General features: G+C 41.5%; 2 protein-coding genes across 2 annotated transcripts; both read right to left on the bottom strand.

Annotated features, from left to right (window-relative positions):
* Positions 1 to 667: 667 nt before the first annotated feature.
* LOC139618683 (tryptase-2-like) lies at positions 668 to 7,692 on the bottom strand. The gene is made up of 4 exons (XM_071474829.1): positions 7,512 to 7,692; positions 2,531 to 2,705; positions 1,375 to 1,652; positions 668 to 938 (listed from the first exon to the last, which is right to left on the bottom strand). Exons 1-4 carry the CDS (start codon positions 7,561 to 7,563, stop codon positions 793 to 795), a joined length of 651 nt encoding a protein of 216 aa, XP_071330930.1. The 5' UTR covers positions 7,564 to 7,692; the 3' UTR covers positions 668 to 792.
* Positions 7,693 to 9,931: 2,239 nt separating this feature from the next.
* Positions 9,932 to 14,264, bottom strand: LOC139618680 (tryptase-2-like). Its single transcript, XM_071474827.1, has 5 exons — positions 14,161 to 14,264; positions 13,470 to 13,644; positions 12,076 to 12,353; positions 11,472 to 11,611; positions 9,932 to 10,275 (listed from the first exon to the last, which is right to left on the bottom strand). The coding sequence occupies exons 1-5, from the start codon at positions 14,210 to 14,212 to the stop codon at positions 10,096 to 10,098; spliced, it is 825 nt and encodes a 274-aa protein (XP_071330928.1). The 5' UTR covers positions 14,213 to 14,264; the 3' UTR covers positions 9,932 to 10,095.
* Positions 14,265 to 14,594: the final 330 nt, after the last annotated feature.

Genomic DNA, 14,594 nt, shown 5'->3' with positions numbered 1-14,594 from the left:
GGCATCAACTAATGGACAGCAACCCAAAAAGCTTTGGAGCCACTGATTACATTTTTAGAAATGTATTATATTTTAGAAGCTCATCATGTGTTTTTTACATAAAATATTAAAATTTAAAGTAACAAGAAACTACATCTGGAGGCAGGATGAAAAGTGGTATTTGCCTATGAAATACTTTACCTTCTAAAACATATACTTTAAAGGTCTCAAAGATGTCCTTTGTCTTTTTTTATAATAAAGATGGTTTAGGTTTATACTATGAAAGTATCAAAGTGAACAATCAGCAGATTAAATGCACAAAGCCTGTGTTCAAAAAGTGTGTCTTAAAATGAGCCCTCCACCACCCTCAGCTATTCCCCCAGCACAGCCCACCTTGAGCCAACGTCCAGCCTTGCAGGATTTGGTTTCTTTGAGTCTTTACCTGAAATCTGCTGTATTTTTATTCAATCACTCAGAAAAAAGTCAGCCAATCAGAAGAGAGTTCCAGAGGGTTAAGGATTTCCTCCTTGGGAGTTTTTTGTACTGCTTTTGTGGTACTTTTATCAGTTGAACTGAAGCCTGTTGGAGGTCCCAACTGCTAAACCAGATGCTATAACAAAGCACAAAAAATAATATCAGCTATGGATTGGCCAGTCTCACTAACAGACGATTGGTATTGGTATCAGCAGCAAAAAGCGGCCCTAGTTTTTGGTACTTCAAACCACAGATACATCTTCTTACGGATATCTGATTGTTTCATCCATACAATTGATTCATTATGTTGTGAAAGAATTTGACTTAAATACTAAAATACTATACTGTGCAGGTGTCCCTCTGTCTGGCCATGTCCCCTGCACACAGCATGTCAGAGGTCAGCTCGGGATACCGGGTCTTGCACACACTCTGGGGGACAATGGGAATCTTCAGCTGCTGAAGAGTTTCTGGATCCCGCAGGGGAACTGCAGGGACACACACAAGTGCACAGCAGGTGATATTTCTTGCAGATTTCCCTTTATAGGTAGGCTTTCAATGTTAGAGGCAGTTAAGAGTCAAGTGTTGTTGACAGTTGTGCAACAATGAGTACAGAAAACAAGAAACTACAGTTACTCCCTTTTTATTCATGCCAAACAATCCTCTGGCAATTATATGACAATTTATAGTAATTTAACATTTTAAGGATAAAACAGACCAGTAAATATATCAATTATTTATTAAAAAATGATGGAAGGGATCAGAACAATTTGAAGGGGATCTTAACTCAGAAACGAAGGCATATAAACTTAGACTAAACCGAAACTAAACTAGTCCAACACAACACCCTATAAATCCACAACCTGCTCACGTGTTCATTTGTCCATTTACAGTATCCTATAGGCTACTTCATATACAACTTACCACCAGTGCCAGTGTTCCCCCAGCCAGTGATCCAACACTCAGATGATGGGCTGAAGGTGTCGTCAACACTGGGCAGGTTCACTGGTCTAACGCTCTTTGAGAATGTCAGCTTCTTCTTCAGCTTGACCAGAGCAATGTCATTGACAAAGCCACTGCCCACAGCTTTGAATTGAGGGTGAGGAATGACATAAAGTAAACCCAGGAAACGGTAATACCCCTTCTGCAGGCTGTGTACGCCGACCCAAGCCATTGATTGATGCAGATCTGCCTTGCGCCCTCTGACAACACAAAGGACATGTATTAGTTTTACTGCATTTATGGATGAACCTTCCATTAACTGTAAACACCTTAACACACATACACTACACACTTACTCTGATATGAATGTAGGTTCTGCAGATGTGGGACATCAGTCAAAATAGGACATATAAGTATTGCTTTATCTTGTAATTTTGACTAATACAGATTTTTTAATATCAAAGTTTGCCACAATACTACCTATTATTAACACTCATGTTTGCTTGTGTGACATCATGATTGTGCTTTACATTTCAAAGAGAGAAAAGTTTGCATGTGTTCAGGAAAACTGGAGCAGGAAATTAACTGGAACTTGAAAACAGAAGGCCTTTGATCAGGTTATAATCATTATTTTTGTAATAGCAATAGTCCAAATGACTATGTGTTTTGTGTTTTGGTAACCCGTAGCCTCTATTTATTAATCTTTAAATCAATTTACAAAATTAAAATAATTCATTATTTGATATTTTAATAAGCATTAAAAATAGGAATTATCAAAATAATTTACAAATGAAATATTAATCGATCAATAACCTTTGGGCCCTGTGCAACAATGTTTACTGTTTGCCCAGAAGACAACAAAATTCGGAAATGCAAAGTGGCAAGGAAATTGCCCTTTTTAAATGCCAAATTAAAATCTGTATTCTTCATTCAATTTGTTAATCCAGTTATTACCTTTTTTAAACTGCATTTTCAAATTGATTTTTTAAATTCCATTATTTGTTTTTGAATTCATGAATGCATTTTTCAATGTATATATTGGTATAGTATAGTGGTCTTGATACACCCGCCTTTAATAATGTGGTGTAAACCAGACTATGGACATGTGAAAAAACAAAGAAAAAAAACACATGCTTACTCATCAAAGCAGCGTGCGGCAGTCAGCACCCACTGATCGTTGAGGATGGTACCACCGCAGCGCCACCTGGTGATGCTGCCAGATGTGATGTTTAGGTGGACCATCCACGGCCAGCTGTCCTTTAAAGCATCCTCTCCCCAAACAATGGAGCTCCTCACCTCAGCTCCATTCAAAACTAAAAAAGTATTAATGAAAGTGAGTTTCACATTAAATGCTCTTATTTGCTCTCTTCTCGAGAGTTAGAGAGAAAATTGATACCACTCTCGTGCCTTTATGTTAAATATGTGCCTACAGTACAGCGAACAGCCAGTTAGCTTAGCTTAGCAGAAAGACAGGAAACAAAGGGAAACTGTTAGCTTGGCTCTGTTCAAAGGTTCACCATTGAATACCCAGGTAAAAAGGTAGCACACACACAGAGCCTCAGACTAATCTCAATTTCACCACTTTATTCCTGCCATGTCAACAAACATGCTAACGTTTCAGTCCAGTGGCCTCCATCAGAGCATGGAGGGAAATGGAAGTCATTGCATTTATATACAGTATCTTTTTTTTTTTTACCTCACCATCTCCATCTCTACACATTAATATGGAAGCATTCAAACCCCAAGTTACAAAAAGCCCATGGAACCCAATACCTTCCCCTATTAGAACAGCAACCACCAAGGACACACATATCTAAGGGGCAGCTCTTACAACCAAGAAGAAATTAACAACCCATATGAAAGAAATCACCACCCAACCGTAAAGACAATGTCTACAACAATTCTTTAATATCACCATAGTTGCTTAAGGTTAAAGCCATATCTGAAAAATTTAATTCATTCATTGTCATCAGACATATTGGGACATAATCAACAGACACTGGCACATCCTAAACGCAGAACCAGAATCAGTGTTTGAGACCACTACAAAACAGTGACATCGGTCTACTTTTTAACCTACCAAACCTAGTCATACTTGGTTTCATCTGAAAGGAAACTTCAGATGCAGAAAGTGCAGTCATTACAACAATACTGCTTCTTTCACCCATCCACAAGTTTCTTATCAAACAAATCATAAACTGCAACACAACATCAGCCATCTACATGCTCACACGCCCCTGTGGACAAGGACCTGTTAGATAAACAAAGAGAGCGTTCAAACTGTCAGTCAGAGGCATCATGGAATCATCATGGAATCATGGTTCTCCAGCCACTCTGCACCAAACTCCTCCAGCCAGAATCAGAATCAGAATCAGAATCAGAATCAGTTTTATTGCCAAGTATGCTTTCACATACAAGGAATTTTTTCTGGTGATTGGTGCAATTGATCAGCAACAGTGGGGCTCTCTAGCCTTGTTGATGAGGCTAATAGCAGATGGGAAGAAGCTATTTTTGTGGCGAGAGGTTTTGGTCCTGAAGGACCGCAGCCTCCTGCCAGAGGGGAGTGACTCAAAGAGTTTGTGTCCAGGGTGGGAGGAGTCAGCTACAATCTTCCCTGCACGCCTCAGAGTCCTTGAGGCGTACAGGTCCTGGAGGGACGGAAGATTGCAGCCAATCACCTTCTCAGCAGAGTGGATGATACGCTGCAGTCTGTTATTGTCCCTCTCCGTGGCAGCAGCGTACCAGATGGTGATGGAGGAGGTGAGGATGGACTCAATGATGGAGGTGTAGAAGTTCACCATCATAGTCCTTGGCAGGTTGAACTTCTTCAATTGCCTCAGGAAATACATCCTCTGCTGAGCTTTTTTGATGAGGGAGCTGATGTTTAGCTCCCATTTGAGATCCTGTGTGATGGTGGTTCCCAAGAAGCGAAAATGCTCCACGGTAGCCACGGGGGAGTCACACAGGGAGATGGGGGTGGGTGGGGCTGGGCTCTTCCTGAAGTCCACTATCATTTCCACTGTCTTCAGAGCGTTTAGCTCTAGGTTGTTCTGCCTGCACCAGGTCACCAGACGCTCAGTCTCCCACCTGTAGGCAGACTCATCGCCATCAGAGATGAGTCCAATGAGAGTGGTGTCGTCTGCAAACTTCAGGAGCTTGACAGACTGATGGCTGGAGGTGCAGGTGTTAGTGTACAGGGAGAAGAGCAGAGGAGAAAGAACGCAGCCTTGTGGGGATCCAGTGCTGATGGTCTGGGAGTCAGACACGTGCTTTCCTAGCTTCACGTGCTGCCTCCTGTCAGACAGGAAGTCGGTGATCCACCTGCAGGTGGAGTCAGGCACGCTCAGCTGGGAGAGCTTGTCCTGCAGCAGAGCCGGGATGATGGTGTTGAAGGCAGAGCTGAAGTCCACAAACAGGATCCTGGCATAGGTCCCTGAGGAGTCCAGGTGCTGGAGGATGAAGTGGAGAGCCATATTGACGGCGTCGTCTACAGACCTGTTGGCTCTGTAGGCGAACTGCAGGGGGTCCAGGAGTGGGTCAGTGATGGATTTGAGGTGGGACAGGACAAGACGCTCAAATGATTTCATGACCACAGAGGTCAGGGCAATGGGTCTATAGTCATTTAGTCCTGTGGGCCTTGGTTTTTTGGGGACAGGGATGATGGTGGAGGATTTGAAGCAGGCTGGCACGTGGCAGATCTCCAGTGAGGTGTTGAAGATGTCTGTGAACACCGGAGACAGCTGATCAGCACAGTGCTTCAGGGATGATGGAGAGACAGAGTCAGGACCGGCTGCTTTGCGGGGGTTCTGCTTCTTAAAAAGCCTGTTGACATCTCTCTCCAGGATAGAGAGAGACGTTCCTTTGGTAGGGGAGGAGGGGGGTTCTGATGTGGCTCTGATGTGGAGGTTAGTGTCAGGCTTGTCCCATTGTCTTTCAAAGCGGCAGTAGAACTCATTCAGATCGTTGGCCAGGCGGAAGTCATTAATGGAGTGGGGGGGTTTAGGTTTGTAGTTAGTGATCTGTCTGAGCCCTTTCCAGACAGAAGCAGAGTCATTGGCTGAGAACTGGAGCTGAAGTTTCTCAGAGTACAGTCGTTTAGCTTCTCTCACCGCCTTGCTAAACCTGTACTTGGACTCTTTAAACCTGTCCCTGTCCCCACTCCTGAAAGCTTCCTCCTTTTGCCTCCTGAGCTGACTGAGCTTAGCTGTGAACCAGGGTTTGTCATTGTTATAACTCACCCTGGTGAATGATGGGATACAGCAGTCCTCACAGAAGCTGATGTATGACGTCACAGCCTCTGTGAACTCATCCAGACTGTTGGAAGCAGTCCTGAACACCTCCCAGTCAGTGCAGTCCAAACATGCCCGCAGATCCTCTATGGCTTCACTGCTCCACTGCTTTGATGTCCTCGCAACAGGTTTACACAGTTTTAGTTTCTGCCTGTATGTGGGAATCAGGTGGACCATGACATGGTCAGAGTGGCCCAGTGCAGCCTGGGGGACGGCGGGATAAGCACCACTGATTGTGGTGTAACAGTGGTCCAGAGTGTTCCCCTCTCTGGTCGGGCAATTAACAAACTGTCTGTATTTGGGCAGTTCATGACTGAGGTTCCCTTTGTTAAAGTCACCAAGGACAATAACTACGGAGTCCGGGTAGGTCTGCTCCACACACAGTATCTGGTCTGCGAGCGCCCGCTGTGCCTCCTGCACGGTGGCCTGTGGTGGGATGTAAACACCGACCAGGATGATTGAGGTGAACTCACGGGGGGAGTAGAAGGGCCTGCAGTTTATGATGAAAGTCTCCAGGTCAGGAGAACAGTGCTGCAGGATCACTGTCACGTCTTTGCACCAGCCACTGTTTGCATAAAAGCAGATTCCTCCACCTTTCGTTTTGCCGGACAGCTCTGTGTCGCGATCCGCTCTGAAGAGCTGGAAGCCGGCCAGCTCCAGCGCAGAGTCCGGAATCGATCCACACAGCCACGTCTCCGTGAAGCACAGGACGGCAGATGAGGAAAAGTCTCTGTTCTTCTGCACCAGTAGCTGAAGTTCATCCAGTTTGTTGGGCAGTGAACGCACCTTGGAGAGAAAGATACCTGGGAGAGGTGTGCGGAGTGCGCGCCGGCGGAGACGCGCAAGCGCACCGGCACGTTTTCCTCTCCTCCGGCGTTTCACTGCGAGAGCAACGGTCAGTGACCTCTGACCAAAATGTCCAATAATCCCACAGATGAGTCGAGAAAAGTAGGAAAAAAATCCACTGGAGTTGTTTCTCTGATATTAATGAGCTCTTCTCTGGTGAAAGAGCTCCGGAAACCAAAGCAGAAAACTGGATTTATAAAGAAAATAAGGCAAAAAAATGCGCACCAAAACACCGAGGCAGCCATCCGCGGCGCCATGGCAACAGAATTTTGCCATGGCGAAATTAGTGAGGGGGGCAATCTACAAAAACTCCTCCCTCAGAGAGAGATGTGCTGGGTGTCACTCAACACAATGACACCTGTTGGACTGAATGGGGATTTCAGTTTCCTCTGAAAAAGTTTCAAATATGGAAACATAGAGTGCTTATCACAGAACCTGTAACCTCAGGTAGAAATGTGAAATTGTATGGGATTTACAGTTTCACCTGCTTGTGGTCATATTATCAAGGAAAGATGTGTCGGGCACCTTAGGAAGTCAGTTACCATGTGACGCTTCACCTTTGGGTATTCAACATTGGTGGAGTTATATAACTTTAGCACCACAAACAAATATACTGGTGCATCCTGTCAAAGGATGCACCAGTATATAGCTTTAGGACAGAGCTTTAGTTACCTGAATAAGTGTATTTCCAAAAATGTGTATTTCCTTAAATGTACAACATGTAACAAGCAGGATGTGCAATTTATAAATACAGAGATCAACCTAAGCTGTCAGATCATCACCATTAGTCAAACAACTGCCAACGTAAAAATTATTTATCATAACAGTAATTTCAAGTAGTTCATATCAATCTATCAACAAATTAGATTCCATTAGCATTCGTTCAAATGAATAGAAGAGTAAATTAAACCAAGATTAAGCTTCACAAACTGAATACAGATGAATCAGATCACAATAATAATCTCATGTGTTTCTCTTTCTCACCTCCAGTGACGAGGATCAGTACCAGCACAGTGAGGAGTTTGCAGAAGGCCATGGCTGTGATGCACTGAAGCAGTGGCTCTGCAGGCTACACAGGAGCAGCTGCAGCTTTATATACACAGCTGGAGAGATTTAATCCTTATCAGCACTATCAGGCTTCCTTTTCTGCTCACACCATCCATACCAAAGGAAATTTACTTCTGCATTAAAATAGTCATAAAATATTGAGGTACTGGTTATATATCATAATATATCATCATGAAATATTATACTTGTAACATTACATTCATCTCACAGTTGTAGTACTTTGATTGACAAGGTTATGATATTATATGCTGAACATGCTAATAACTCTTTAAGTACGAGGCACTATCAGAGGTTAAACTAGATAAGAATATTACAAAATTAAAATATTGCAGTAGAATTTTCTGTTTTACTAATTTAAAAGGCAGCTTTAGCTCTCAGCTTACAAGTGAGTTTTTGAATATAGGCCACGGACAGTCTTTCAGTTACTGTAAATAAATTGACTGCATGTTGAAATATAGTCTTTAAATACTGTTGATTTCTAAATGTTGGCGTGAAAATGTGCACTCAGTTTTAACCTTGATGCTCTTTCAACTGAATATCACCAAAACCAAGAGGCTGCTCCTGGGTCAGAATCTGAGGTTACAATTATAGAAACGGTAACGATCCCTCCGCAGGGTCACCCACGGAAACCTTGTTACGACTTTTACTTCCTCTCGATAGTCAAGTTTGATCGTCTCCTCGGCGCCCCGCCAGGGCCGGGGCCGATCCCGCCAGGGCCGGGGCCGATCCCGGAGGGGCCGATCCCGGAGGGGCCGATCCCGCCGGGGCCGATCCGAGGACCTCACTAAACCATCCAATCTATAAACTTCTGTCTGATCTGTTTCCTCGTTATATCTTCATCTTCTGCTGCAGCAGAACTTTGTTCCCATCAGCTGATAAAATATATTTAAACATTAATCTATAACCAACAATAGATTCCAGCACGTTAGCTTCCATTAAGGAAATAAAATCCTGCTAAATAAGGTGGTCTAGTAGACGATGCTGAATGAAATGCAATAATTTATTGACTGTTTTCTCCAGCTCAGGTTCTTTTACTGCTGCTGTTGTTTTTTTGTTTTTTTAATCTTTTTTTTTTTTACAAAGATAAATGTGCTTTAACGTCACATATTAACCTTTCTGGTTTTACTGGATTAAAATGGAGGCTCTGCTCTTTATTTACCTGTTACCATGGTGACTTGATTTCGTCATGCACACAGTCAGCTGTGAATGAAGGCGGAGTTGACTGAGGCTGATGCAGGGAAGCTACTGACGGTGGAGCCTGGTTCCTGGGTCAGTGGGACACATGTCAAAGCAGCTGCTGCTCACACTGCAGCACAGACACATGCACCTCACTGTAAACACGAACACATCCACATGCAGCCTCTGCAATTACATAAGTGGACATGAAAGCATGTGCAACATAACAATGGCGACAATGGACTCATTACAGGACACAGCGAATCACAGAATCATGGGCACACACACACACACACACACACACACACACACACACATTAGTACACCATCAGAGGATGAAGTTGCCTATGTCAATTGAAAACATCCCCCAGGCGTTTAGACTCATTGGCACGTGACATTAGTGGCGGAGAGGGGGGGGACTGTGGTTCCACTCAGTTCCACGTCACAAAGCAAATGTGCGTGGAGTCCTGCGTGCGCTCGGTTTCACACATCTGAATTAGCCTGTTTGGCGCGAACACAGCTCTCCAGCTTCCACGCCACGTTTCAGTACGACTCCTACACAAGTCTCTGTCGATGGGGCCCCAGGCCTTCAGAGGTGGGACGCAGCTTGTTTGCCTGTATGTTTAGGACTGTCGTCCTGCTGAATGATGGAATGTCTCCCTATGACATTTCATCATTCAGATTAATGGCAGATTAATGTTGTATCCATTGTTTCATTTCTAACGTCATGAAGCAAAACGTGTAACTGTCAAAATAGTAAAGGTCTGGACTTCTGTTTCTCCTCTGGGTTGTATGTCAAACAAAGGTTTTCCAGTTAGTGTGTTTCCATAATTGCTGGCATGACCACCTGTGTCTAAGTTTACTTACACAGTCTACTGTGCACTAAGATAGAAAGCCTATTTTATTTTATGTGAAAAGTAGAATCCATACACTGGATCCTGCCAATAAGCCAATACAGGTTTCATCACGGATCTGTTGATTCATAAAACGTAAATACTCAAGTGAAATGCCTCAAATACATTACATTAATTATGTAAATATATGTAATTACTTGTCATCACTGGAGTCATTTGTTTTGGAAGGAGCATATTCTGTGTTGATGGCTGTGGATGTCAGTTTTTGTTAATGTGTGAACAGAAATACATACAGAGACACTAAGATCAATGCTTTAAAGCTTTAATGCAAAGAATTTAGTTGAACAGACCAGAGTAAAAGTCCGTCAGCATAAGGGACGACTGACAGTGCAACACAAGAGAGAAGCATCACAGAAGAGTAAGGCGGCTTTCCAGGTAAGTAGACTGGACATCTTCAGCTTTCTAGGAGCTTACACCTCAGCTGAGGCTTCCTCAGCGTGGTGGATGTAGTCATTGATGAAGCGCAGGTACTTGGACACCTGGGTGTAGACGCCAGGACGTTTAGCAAGAGCGCAACTCCCATAACTCATGATGCCAACCTGCGTGAAACCGCTGGCTGTGCGACACACCAGTGGGCCGCCATAATCCCCCTGGGGAGCACAGAAAACACACACATAAACGTTCATGGAGTTAATCTGTACACACAGCAGATAAATATGGTAGTTTTGGAGGAGCAGGTTACTGGGATATTAAGAGACTTTTGTGAATCAATTCAGTGGTGTAAGAAGATCATTAATTAAAAGAACCGATACAACAGTGTAAAAATGCTTGATTTGATGGAGAAGTTCTACATTCAAAATCCTACTTCAGTAAAAGTACTATGAGTAGGTAAACTGCAGTATTATGAGCAAAACGGACTTTAAGTATCAAAATACGTACTTTGCAGAGAAATGTCCCCATTAACTAAAATATTATCATACATGACTTGACATTTTTAATACTGATACGTCAATGTATAAGTACGATTTTACTGCTGTAGCTGCTCGGGGTGGAGCTAGTTTTAACTACTTCATATGTAGTTAAGGGGTTTAATCCACTGGTTCCCACCTGAGGTCAGCCCACCTCCAAGCGTCACAAGATAAATATAAGGGGTCATAAGATGATTAATGGCAAAGGAAAGAGGAAAAAGCAATGTTGTCAAACAATATTATTGTCATTTTTCACAGTTACTGAAGTGAAACATGAAAAGTTTGAGAGGGAAATGTCTCTTAGCTGAAGCTGCTCACAATTAACAAACAACACTTAACAAGTTAAATTAAAAAAAATATTTTATATTTCATGAGCGTGTCATGTGATTTTTACATGATATTTTAGATTTTAAACTATAAAGTAACAAGAAACTACAGCTGGTAGCAGGGTGAAACATATTATGTTTGCCTGTGAAATACTTTACCTCTGAAAACCTAAACTTTAAAGGTCCCACGTTGTATATAATGTGCCAAGAATGGCATTGTTTCAGTTTTTCAGTTCTTTTTAAGCTATTCATTACAAAATATCAACATATTTTCTTCATTAATGGTGCTCATGTACTTGATCATGCCAGTGCAAAGTTTGCCAGCAGTAAGTAACAGAGGAGCTGACCTGTTGTTACCAGAGATCCAGAGAGAAGCCTGAGAGAGGAGCTGTAAAACTACACTGAGATGGTTTTTGCTTCTAAAAACCACAAATATATCTTCAGATGGAGATCATAAAACAGCAAATTGTTTAATCCATACAATTGATTAATTATGTTATAAAAGAATTTTGAATTTAGATTTCAGCCGACTTAAATACTAAAATACTGTACTTTGCATGCGTCCTTCCGTCCGTTCATGTCCCCTGCACACATCATGTCAGAGGTCAGCTCAGAATACTGGTCCTTGCACACACTCTGAGGGATGATGGGAATCTTCAGCTGCTGAAGAGTTTCTGGATCCCGCAGGGGAACTGCAGGGGCACACACATGCACACACAAGTGCAGAGCAGGTGATATTTCTTGCAGATTCCACTTTACAGGTAGGCTTTTAATGTTAGAGACAGTATTAAGAGTTTTGTTGACAGCAGTGTAACACTGAGTACGGCAAACAAGAAACTAGAATTACCACCTTTTTATTCATGCTAAATAATCCTCTGGCAATTATATGATAATTTATGGTAATTTAACATTTTAAGGATAAAACAGAGCAGTAAACATATCACTTATTACTTAAAAAATGTTTTATGTCTTGAAAGGGATCAAAAGAATTTCAAGGGGATCTTAACTCAGAACAAAAACCAAGGCATATAAACTTTTTCTGAAGACTTCAGGCAATTAGCAATAATCCAACACAACACCTTACAAATCCACAACCTGCTCACGTGTTCATTTGTCCATTTACAGTATCCTATAGGCTACTTCATATACAACTTACCACCAGTGCCAGTGTTCCCCCAGCCAGTGATCCAACACTCAGATGATGGGCCGAAGGTGTCGTCAACACTGGGCAGGTTCACTGGTCTAACGCTCTTTGAGAATGTCAGCTTCTTCTTCAGCTTGACCAGAGCAATGTCATTGACAAAGCCACTGCCCACAGCTTTGAATTGAGGGTGAGGAATGACATAAAGTAAACCCAGGAAACGGTAATACCCCTTCTGCAGGCTGTGTACGCCGACCCAAGCCATTGATCGAAGCAGATCTACCTTGCGCCCTCTGACAACATAAAGGACATGTATTAGTTTTACTGCATTTATGGATGAACCTTCCATTAACTGTAAACACCTTAACACAGATTACCTACACACTAGTATGAAATGTGCATTTCATTGTACAATTAGTACAATGAACACTTGTGGTAACAAAGCATTTCTTTAATCACTAACTAATTGTACAATGAAATGTGCAATAATAAATGTATTTACATTTTTTAATTGACTTATGTTGTTTTTGTAATTTCATTTGAAATACTCTTGGATGGAATAATATTTCATTTGTACATTTTTTTCATAGTTCCTCTTCGAGAAATGAATTACTTTATAATTTAGTCAATTGATTTATAGATTTATACATTAATTTGTAAAAAAAATATTAATGCCTATTTTCATTGTACAAATAGTCATTAATTAATGAAATGATTTATTGCAGTTTTGAATAAATACAACTTGGCCAGTTATTGCATTGAATCTTAATTTTAAGCACTGTAACATGTTTCCTTAAGGTGTTGGCAAACCTGAGTCAGTACTTTGTCTAAGCATGTTTTACACATTATTACTTTAACAGACTAGATTGATGAGATGTTGTGCTCTAATCTAGAGGTTGTTATTTAATGTCAGATCGAGGTAGTTTAAGTTTTGAAATTATTATTTATTTTTAGAATATGTCTTAAACTACACTTTCTATATATTAATTACGATATATTAGCCATATAGAGGTCTACATCTATATCATGCTATCAGCCATTGCATGTTATAATACTAAATAATACATGTAATATTTTATCCATCAAAGGTTTATTTACTTCATCTGTCAGTTTCATAATTTAATGTAACTGGATGATTGTAATTTTGAGGTTGAATTATGTAAAATGTAAAATAAAATATATAAAAGCATTGTGGATCTGTGTCCCACTTTAACAGACAAGCTGTCCAACTAAACCTTAGAAATGGGAATGTGGGAAAATGGGTTTTATATGTTCATTATGTTTATACAATAATCAATTCCCTTCAAGACTTTATGTGATTATGCAAACATGTGGTGATGTCCAGACTGCGGAAGATGAATAAGGTCATGTGAAAGACCAGAAGAACAAAGACAAAAACACATGCTTACTCATCAAAGCAGCGTGCGGCGGTCAGCACCCACTGATCGTTGAGGATGGTACCACCGCAGCGCCACTTGGTGATGCCGTCAGATGTGATGTTTAGGTGGACCATCCACGGCCAGCTGTCCTTTGGAGCATCCTGTCCCCCAACGATGGAGCTCCTCACCTCAGCTCCATCCAAACCTAAAAAATAAAAGCAATAATGAAACTTAATAAAGGCTCTACTAAGGTAGAAGACCTGAAAAAATCATTCCATCATTGTAACAGCAACCACCAAAACTATTTGAAATAACACATAACTAAGGGACAGTTGTTACAACTAAGAAGAAATTCCTTTAATATTCTCAAAGTCTGAGTTGCTTAAGAATAAAGCTATTTCTGAACAGCTGAAAAGAATAACCTTCACAACTGAATTCAGTCACTGTCATGAGGGACATAATCAACAGACACTGGCACATCCTAAATGCAGAGCCATCAGTGTTTGAGACCACTACTACAGCCCCCCCACCCCCCGTCATTGCAATGATCAGTCAGAGGCAACCTACATTTTACCGAAAGTATGTACAAGTCATATTTGTCTTCATCTAAAAGGAAACTACAGATGTGGAAAGTGCAGTCAACCTTCACAGGTTAAGCTTCACAAACTGAATACAGATGAATCAGATCACAATAATAATCTCATGTGTTTCTCTTTCTCACCTCCAGTGACGAGGATCAGTACCAGCACAGTGAGGAGTTTGCAGAAGGCCATGGCTGTGATGCACTGAAGCAGTGGCTCTGCAGGCTACACAGGAGCAGCTGCAGCTTTATATACACAGCTGGAGAGATTTAATCCTTATCAGCACTATCAGGCTTCCTTTTCTGATCAAAACCACCCACACACATTTACTCAGGTATTCTGAAGTAAAATATTAAGCTACTGATACTTCACTTGAGTATGTCCAATTTATAAGGCGTTGTATATTTGCTCCGCAACCTATCATTGAGAACTATTATACTTCTAACAGTACATTCATAGTACATTCATCTCACAGCTGTAGTACTTTGATTAACAAGGTAATGATGTTCCAACCCCAATAACAATAATACAAGAATCATTTAAATCGTAAAAAAAAAAAAAAAAAAAATTGTAT

This window comes from Trachinotus anak, unplaced genomic scaffold, assembly GCF_046630095.1.
Source record: "Trachinotus anak isolate AG129_WGS33_773 ecotype Australia unplaced genomic scaffold, CSIRO_AGI_Tana_v1 ptg000003l, whole genome shotgun sequence".
Classification (NCBI taxonomy): domain Eukaryota; kingdom Metazoa; phylum Chordata; class Actinopteri; order Carangiformes; family Carangidae; genus Trachinotus; species Trachinotus anak.
This window is presented reverse-complemented; position numbering and strand designations above follow the sequence as displayed.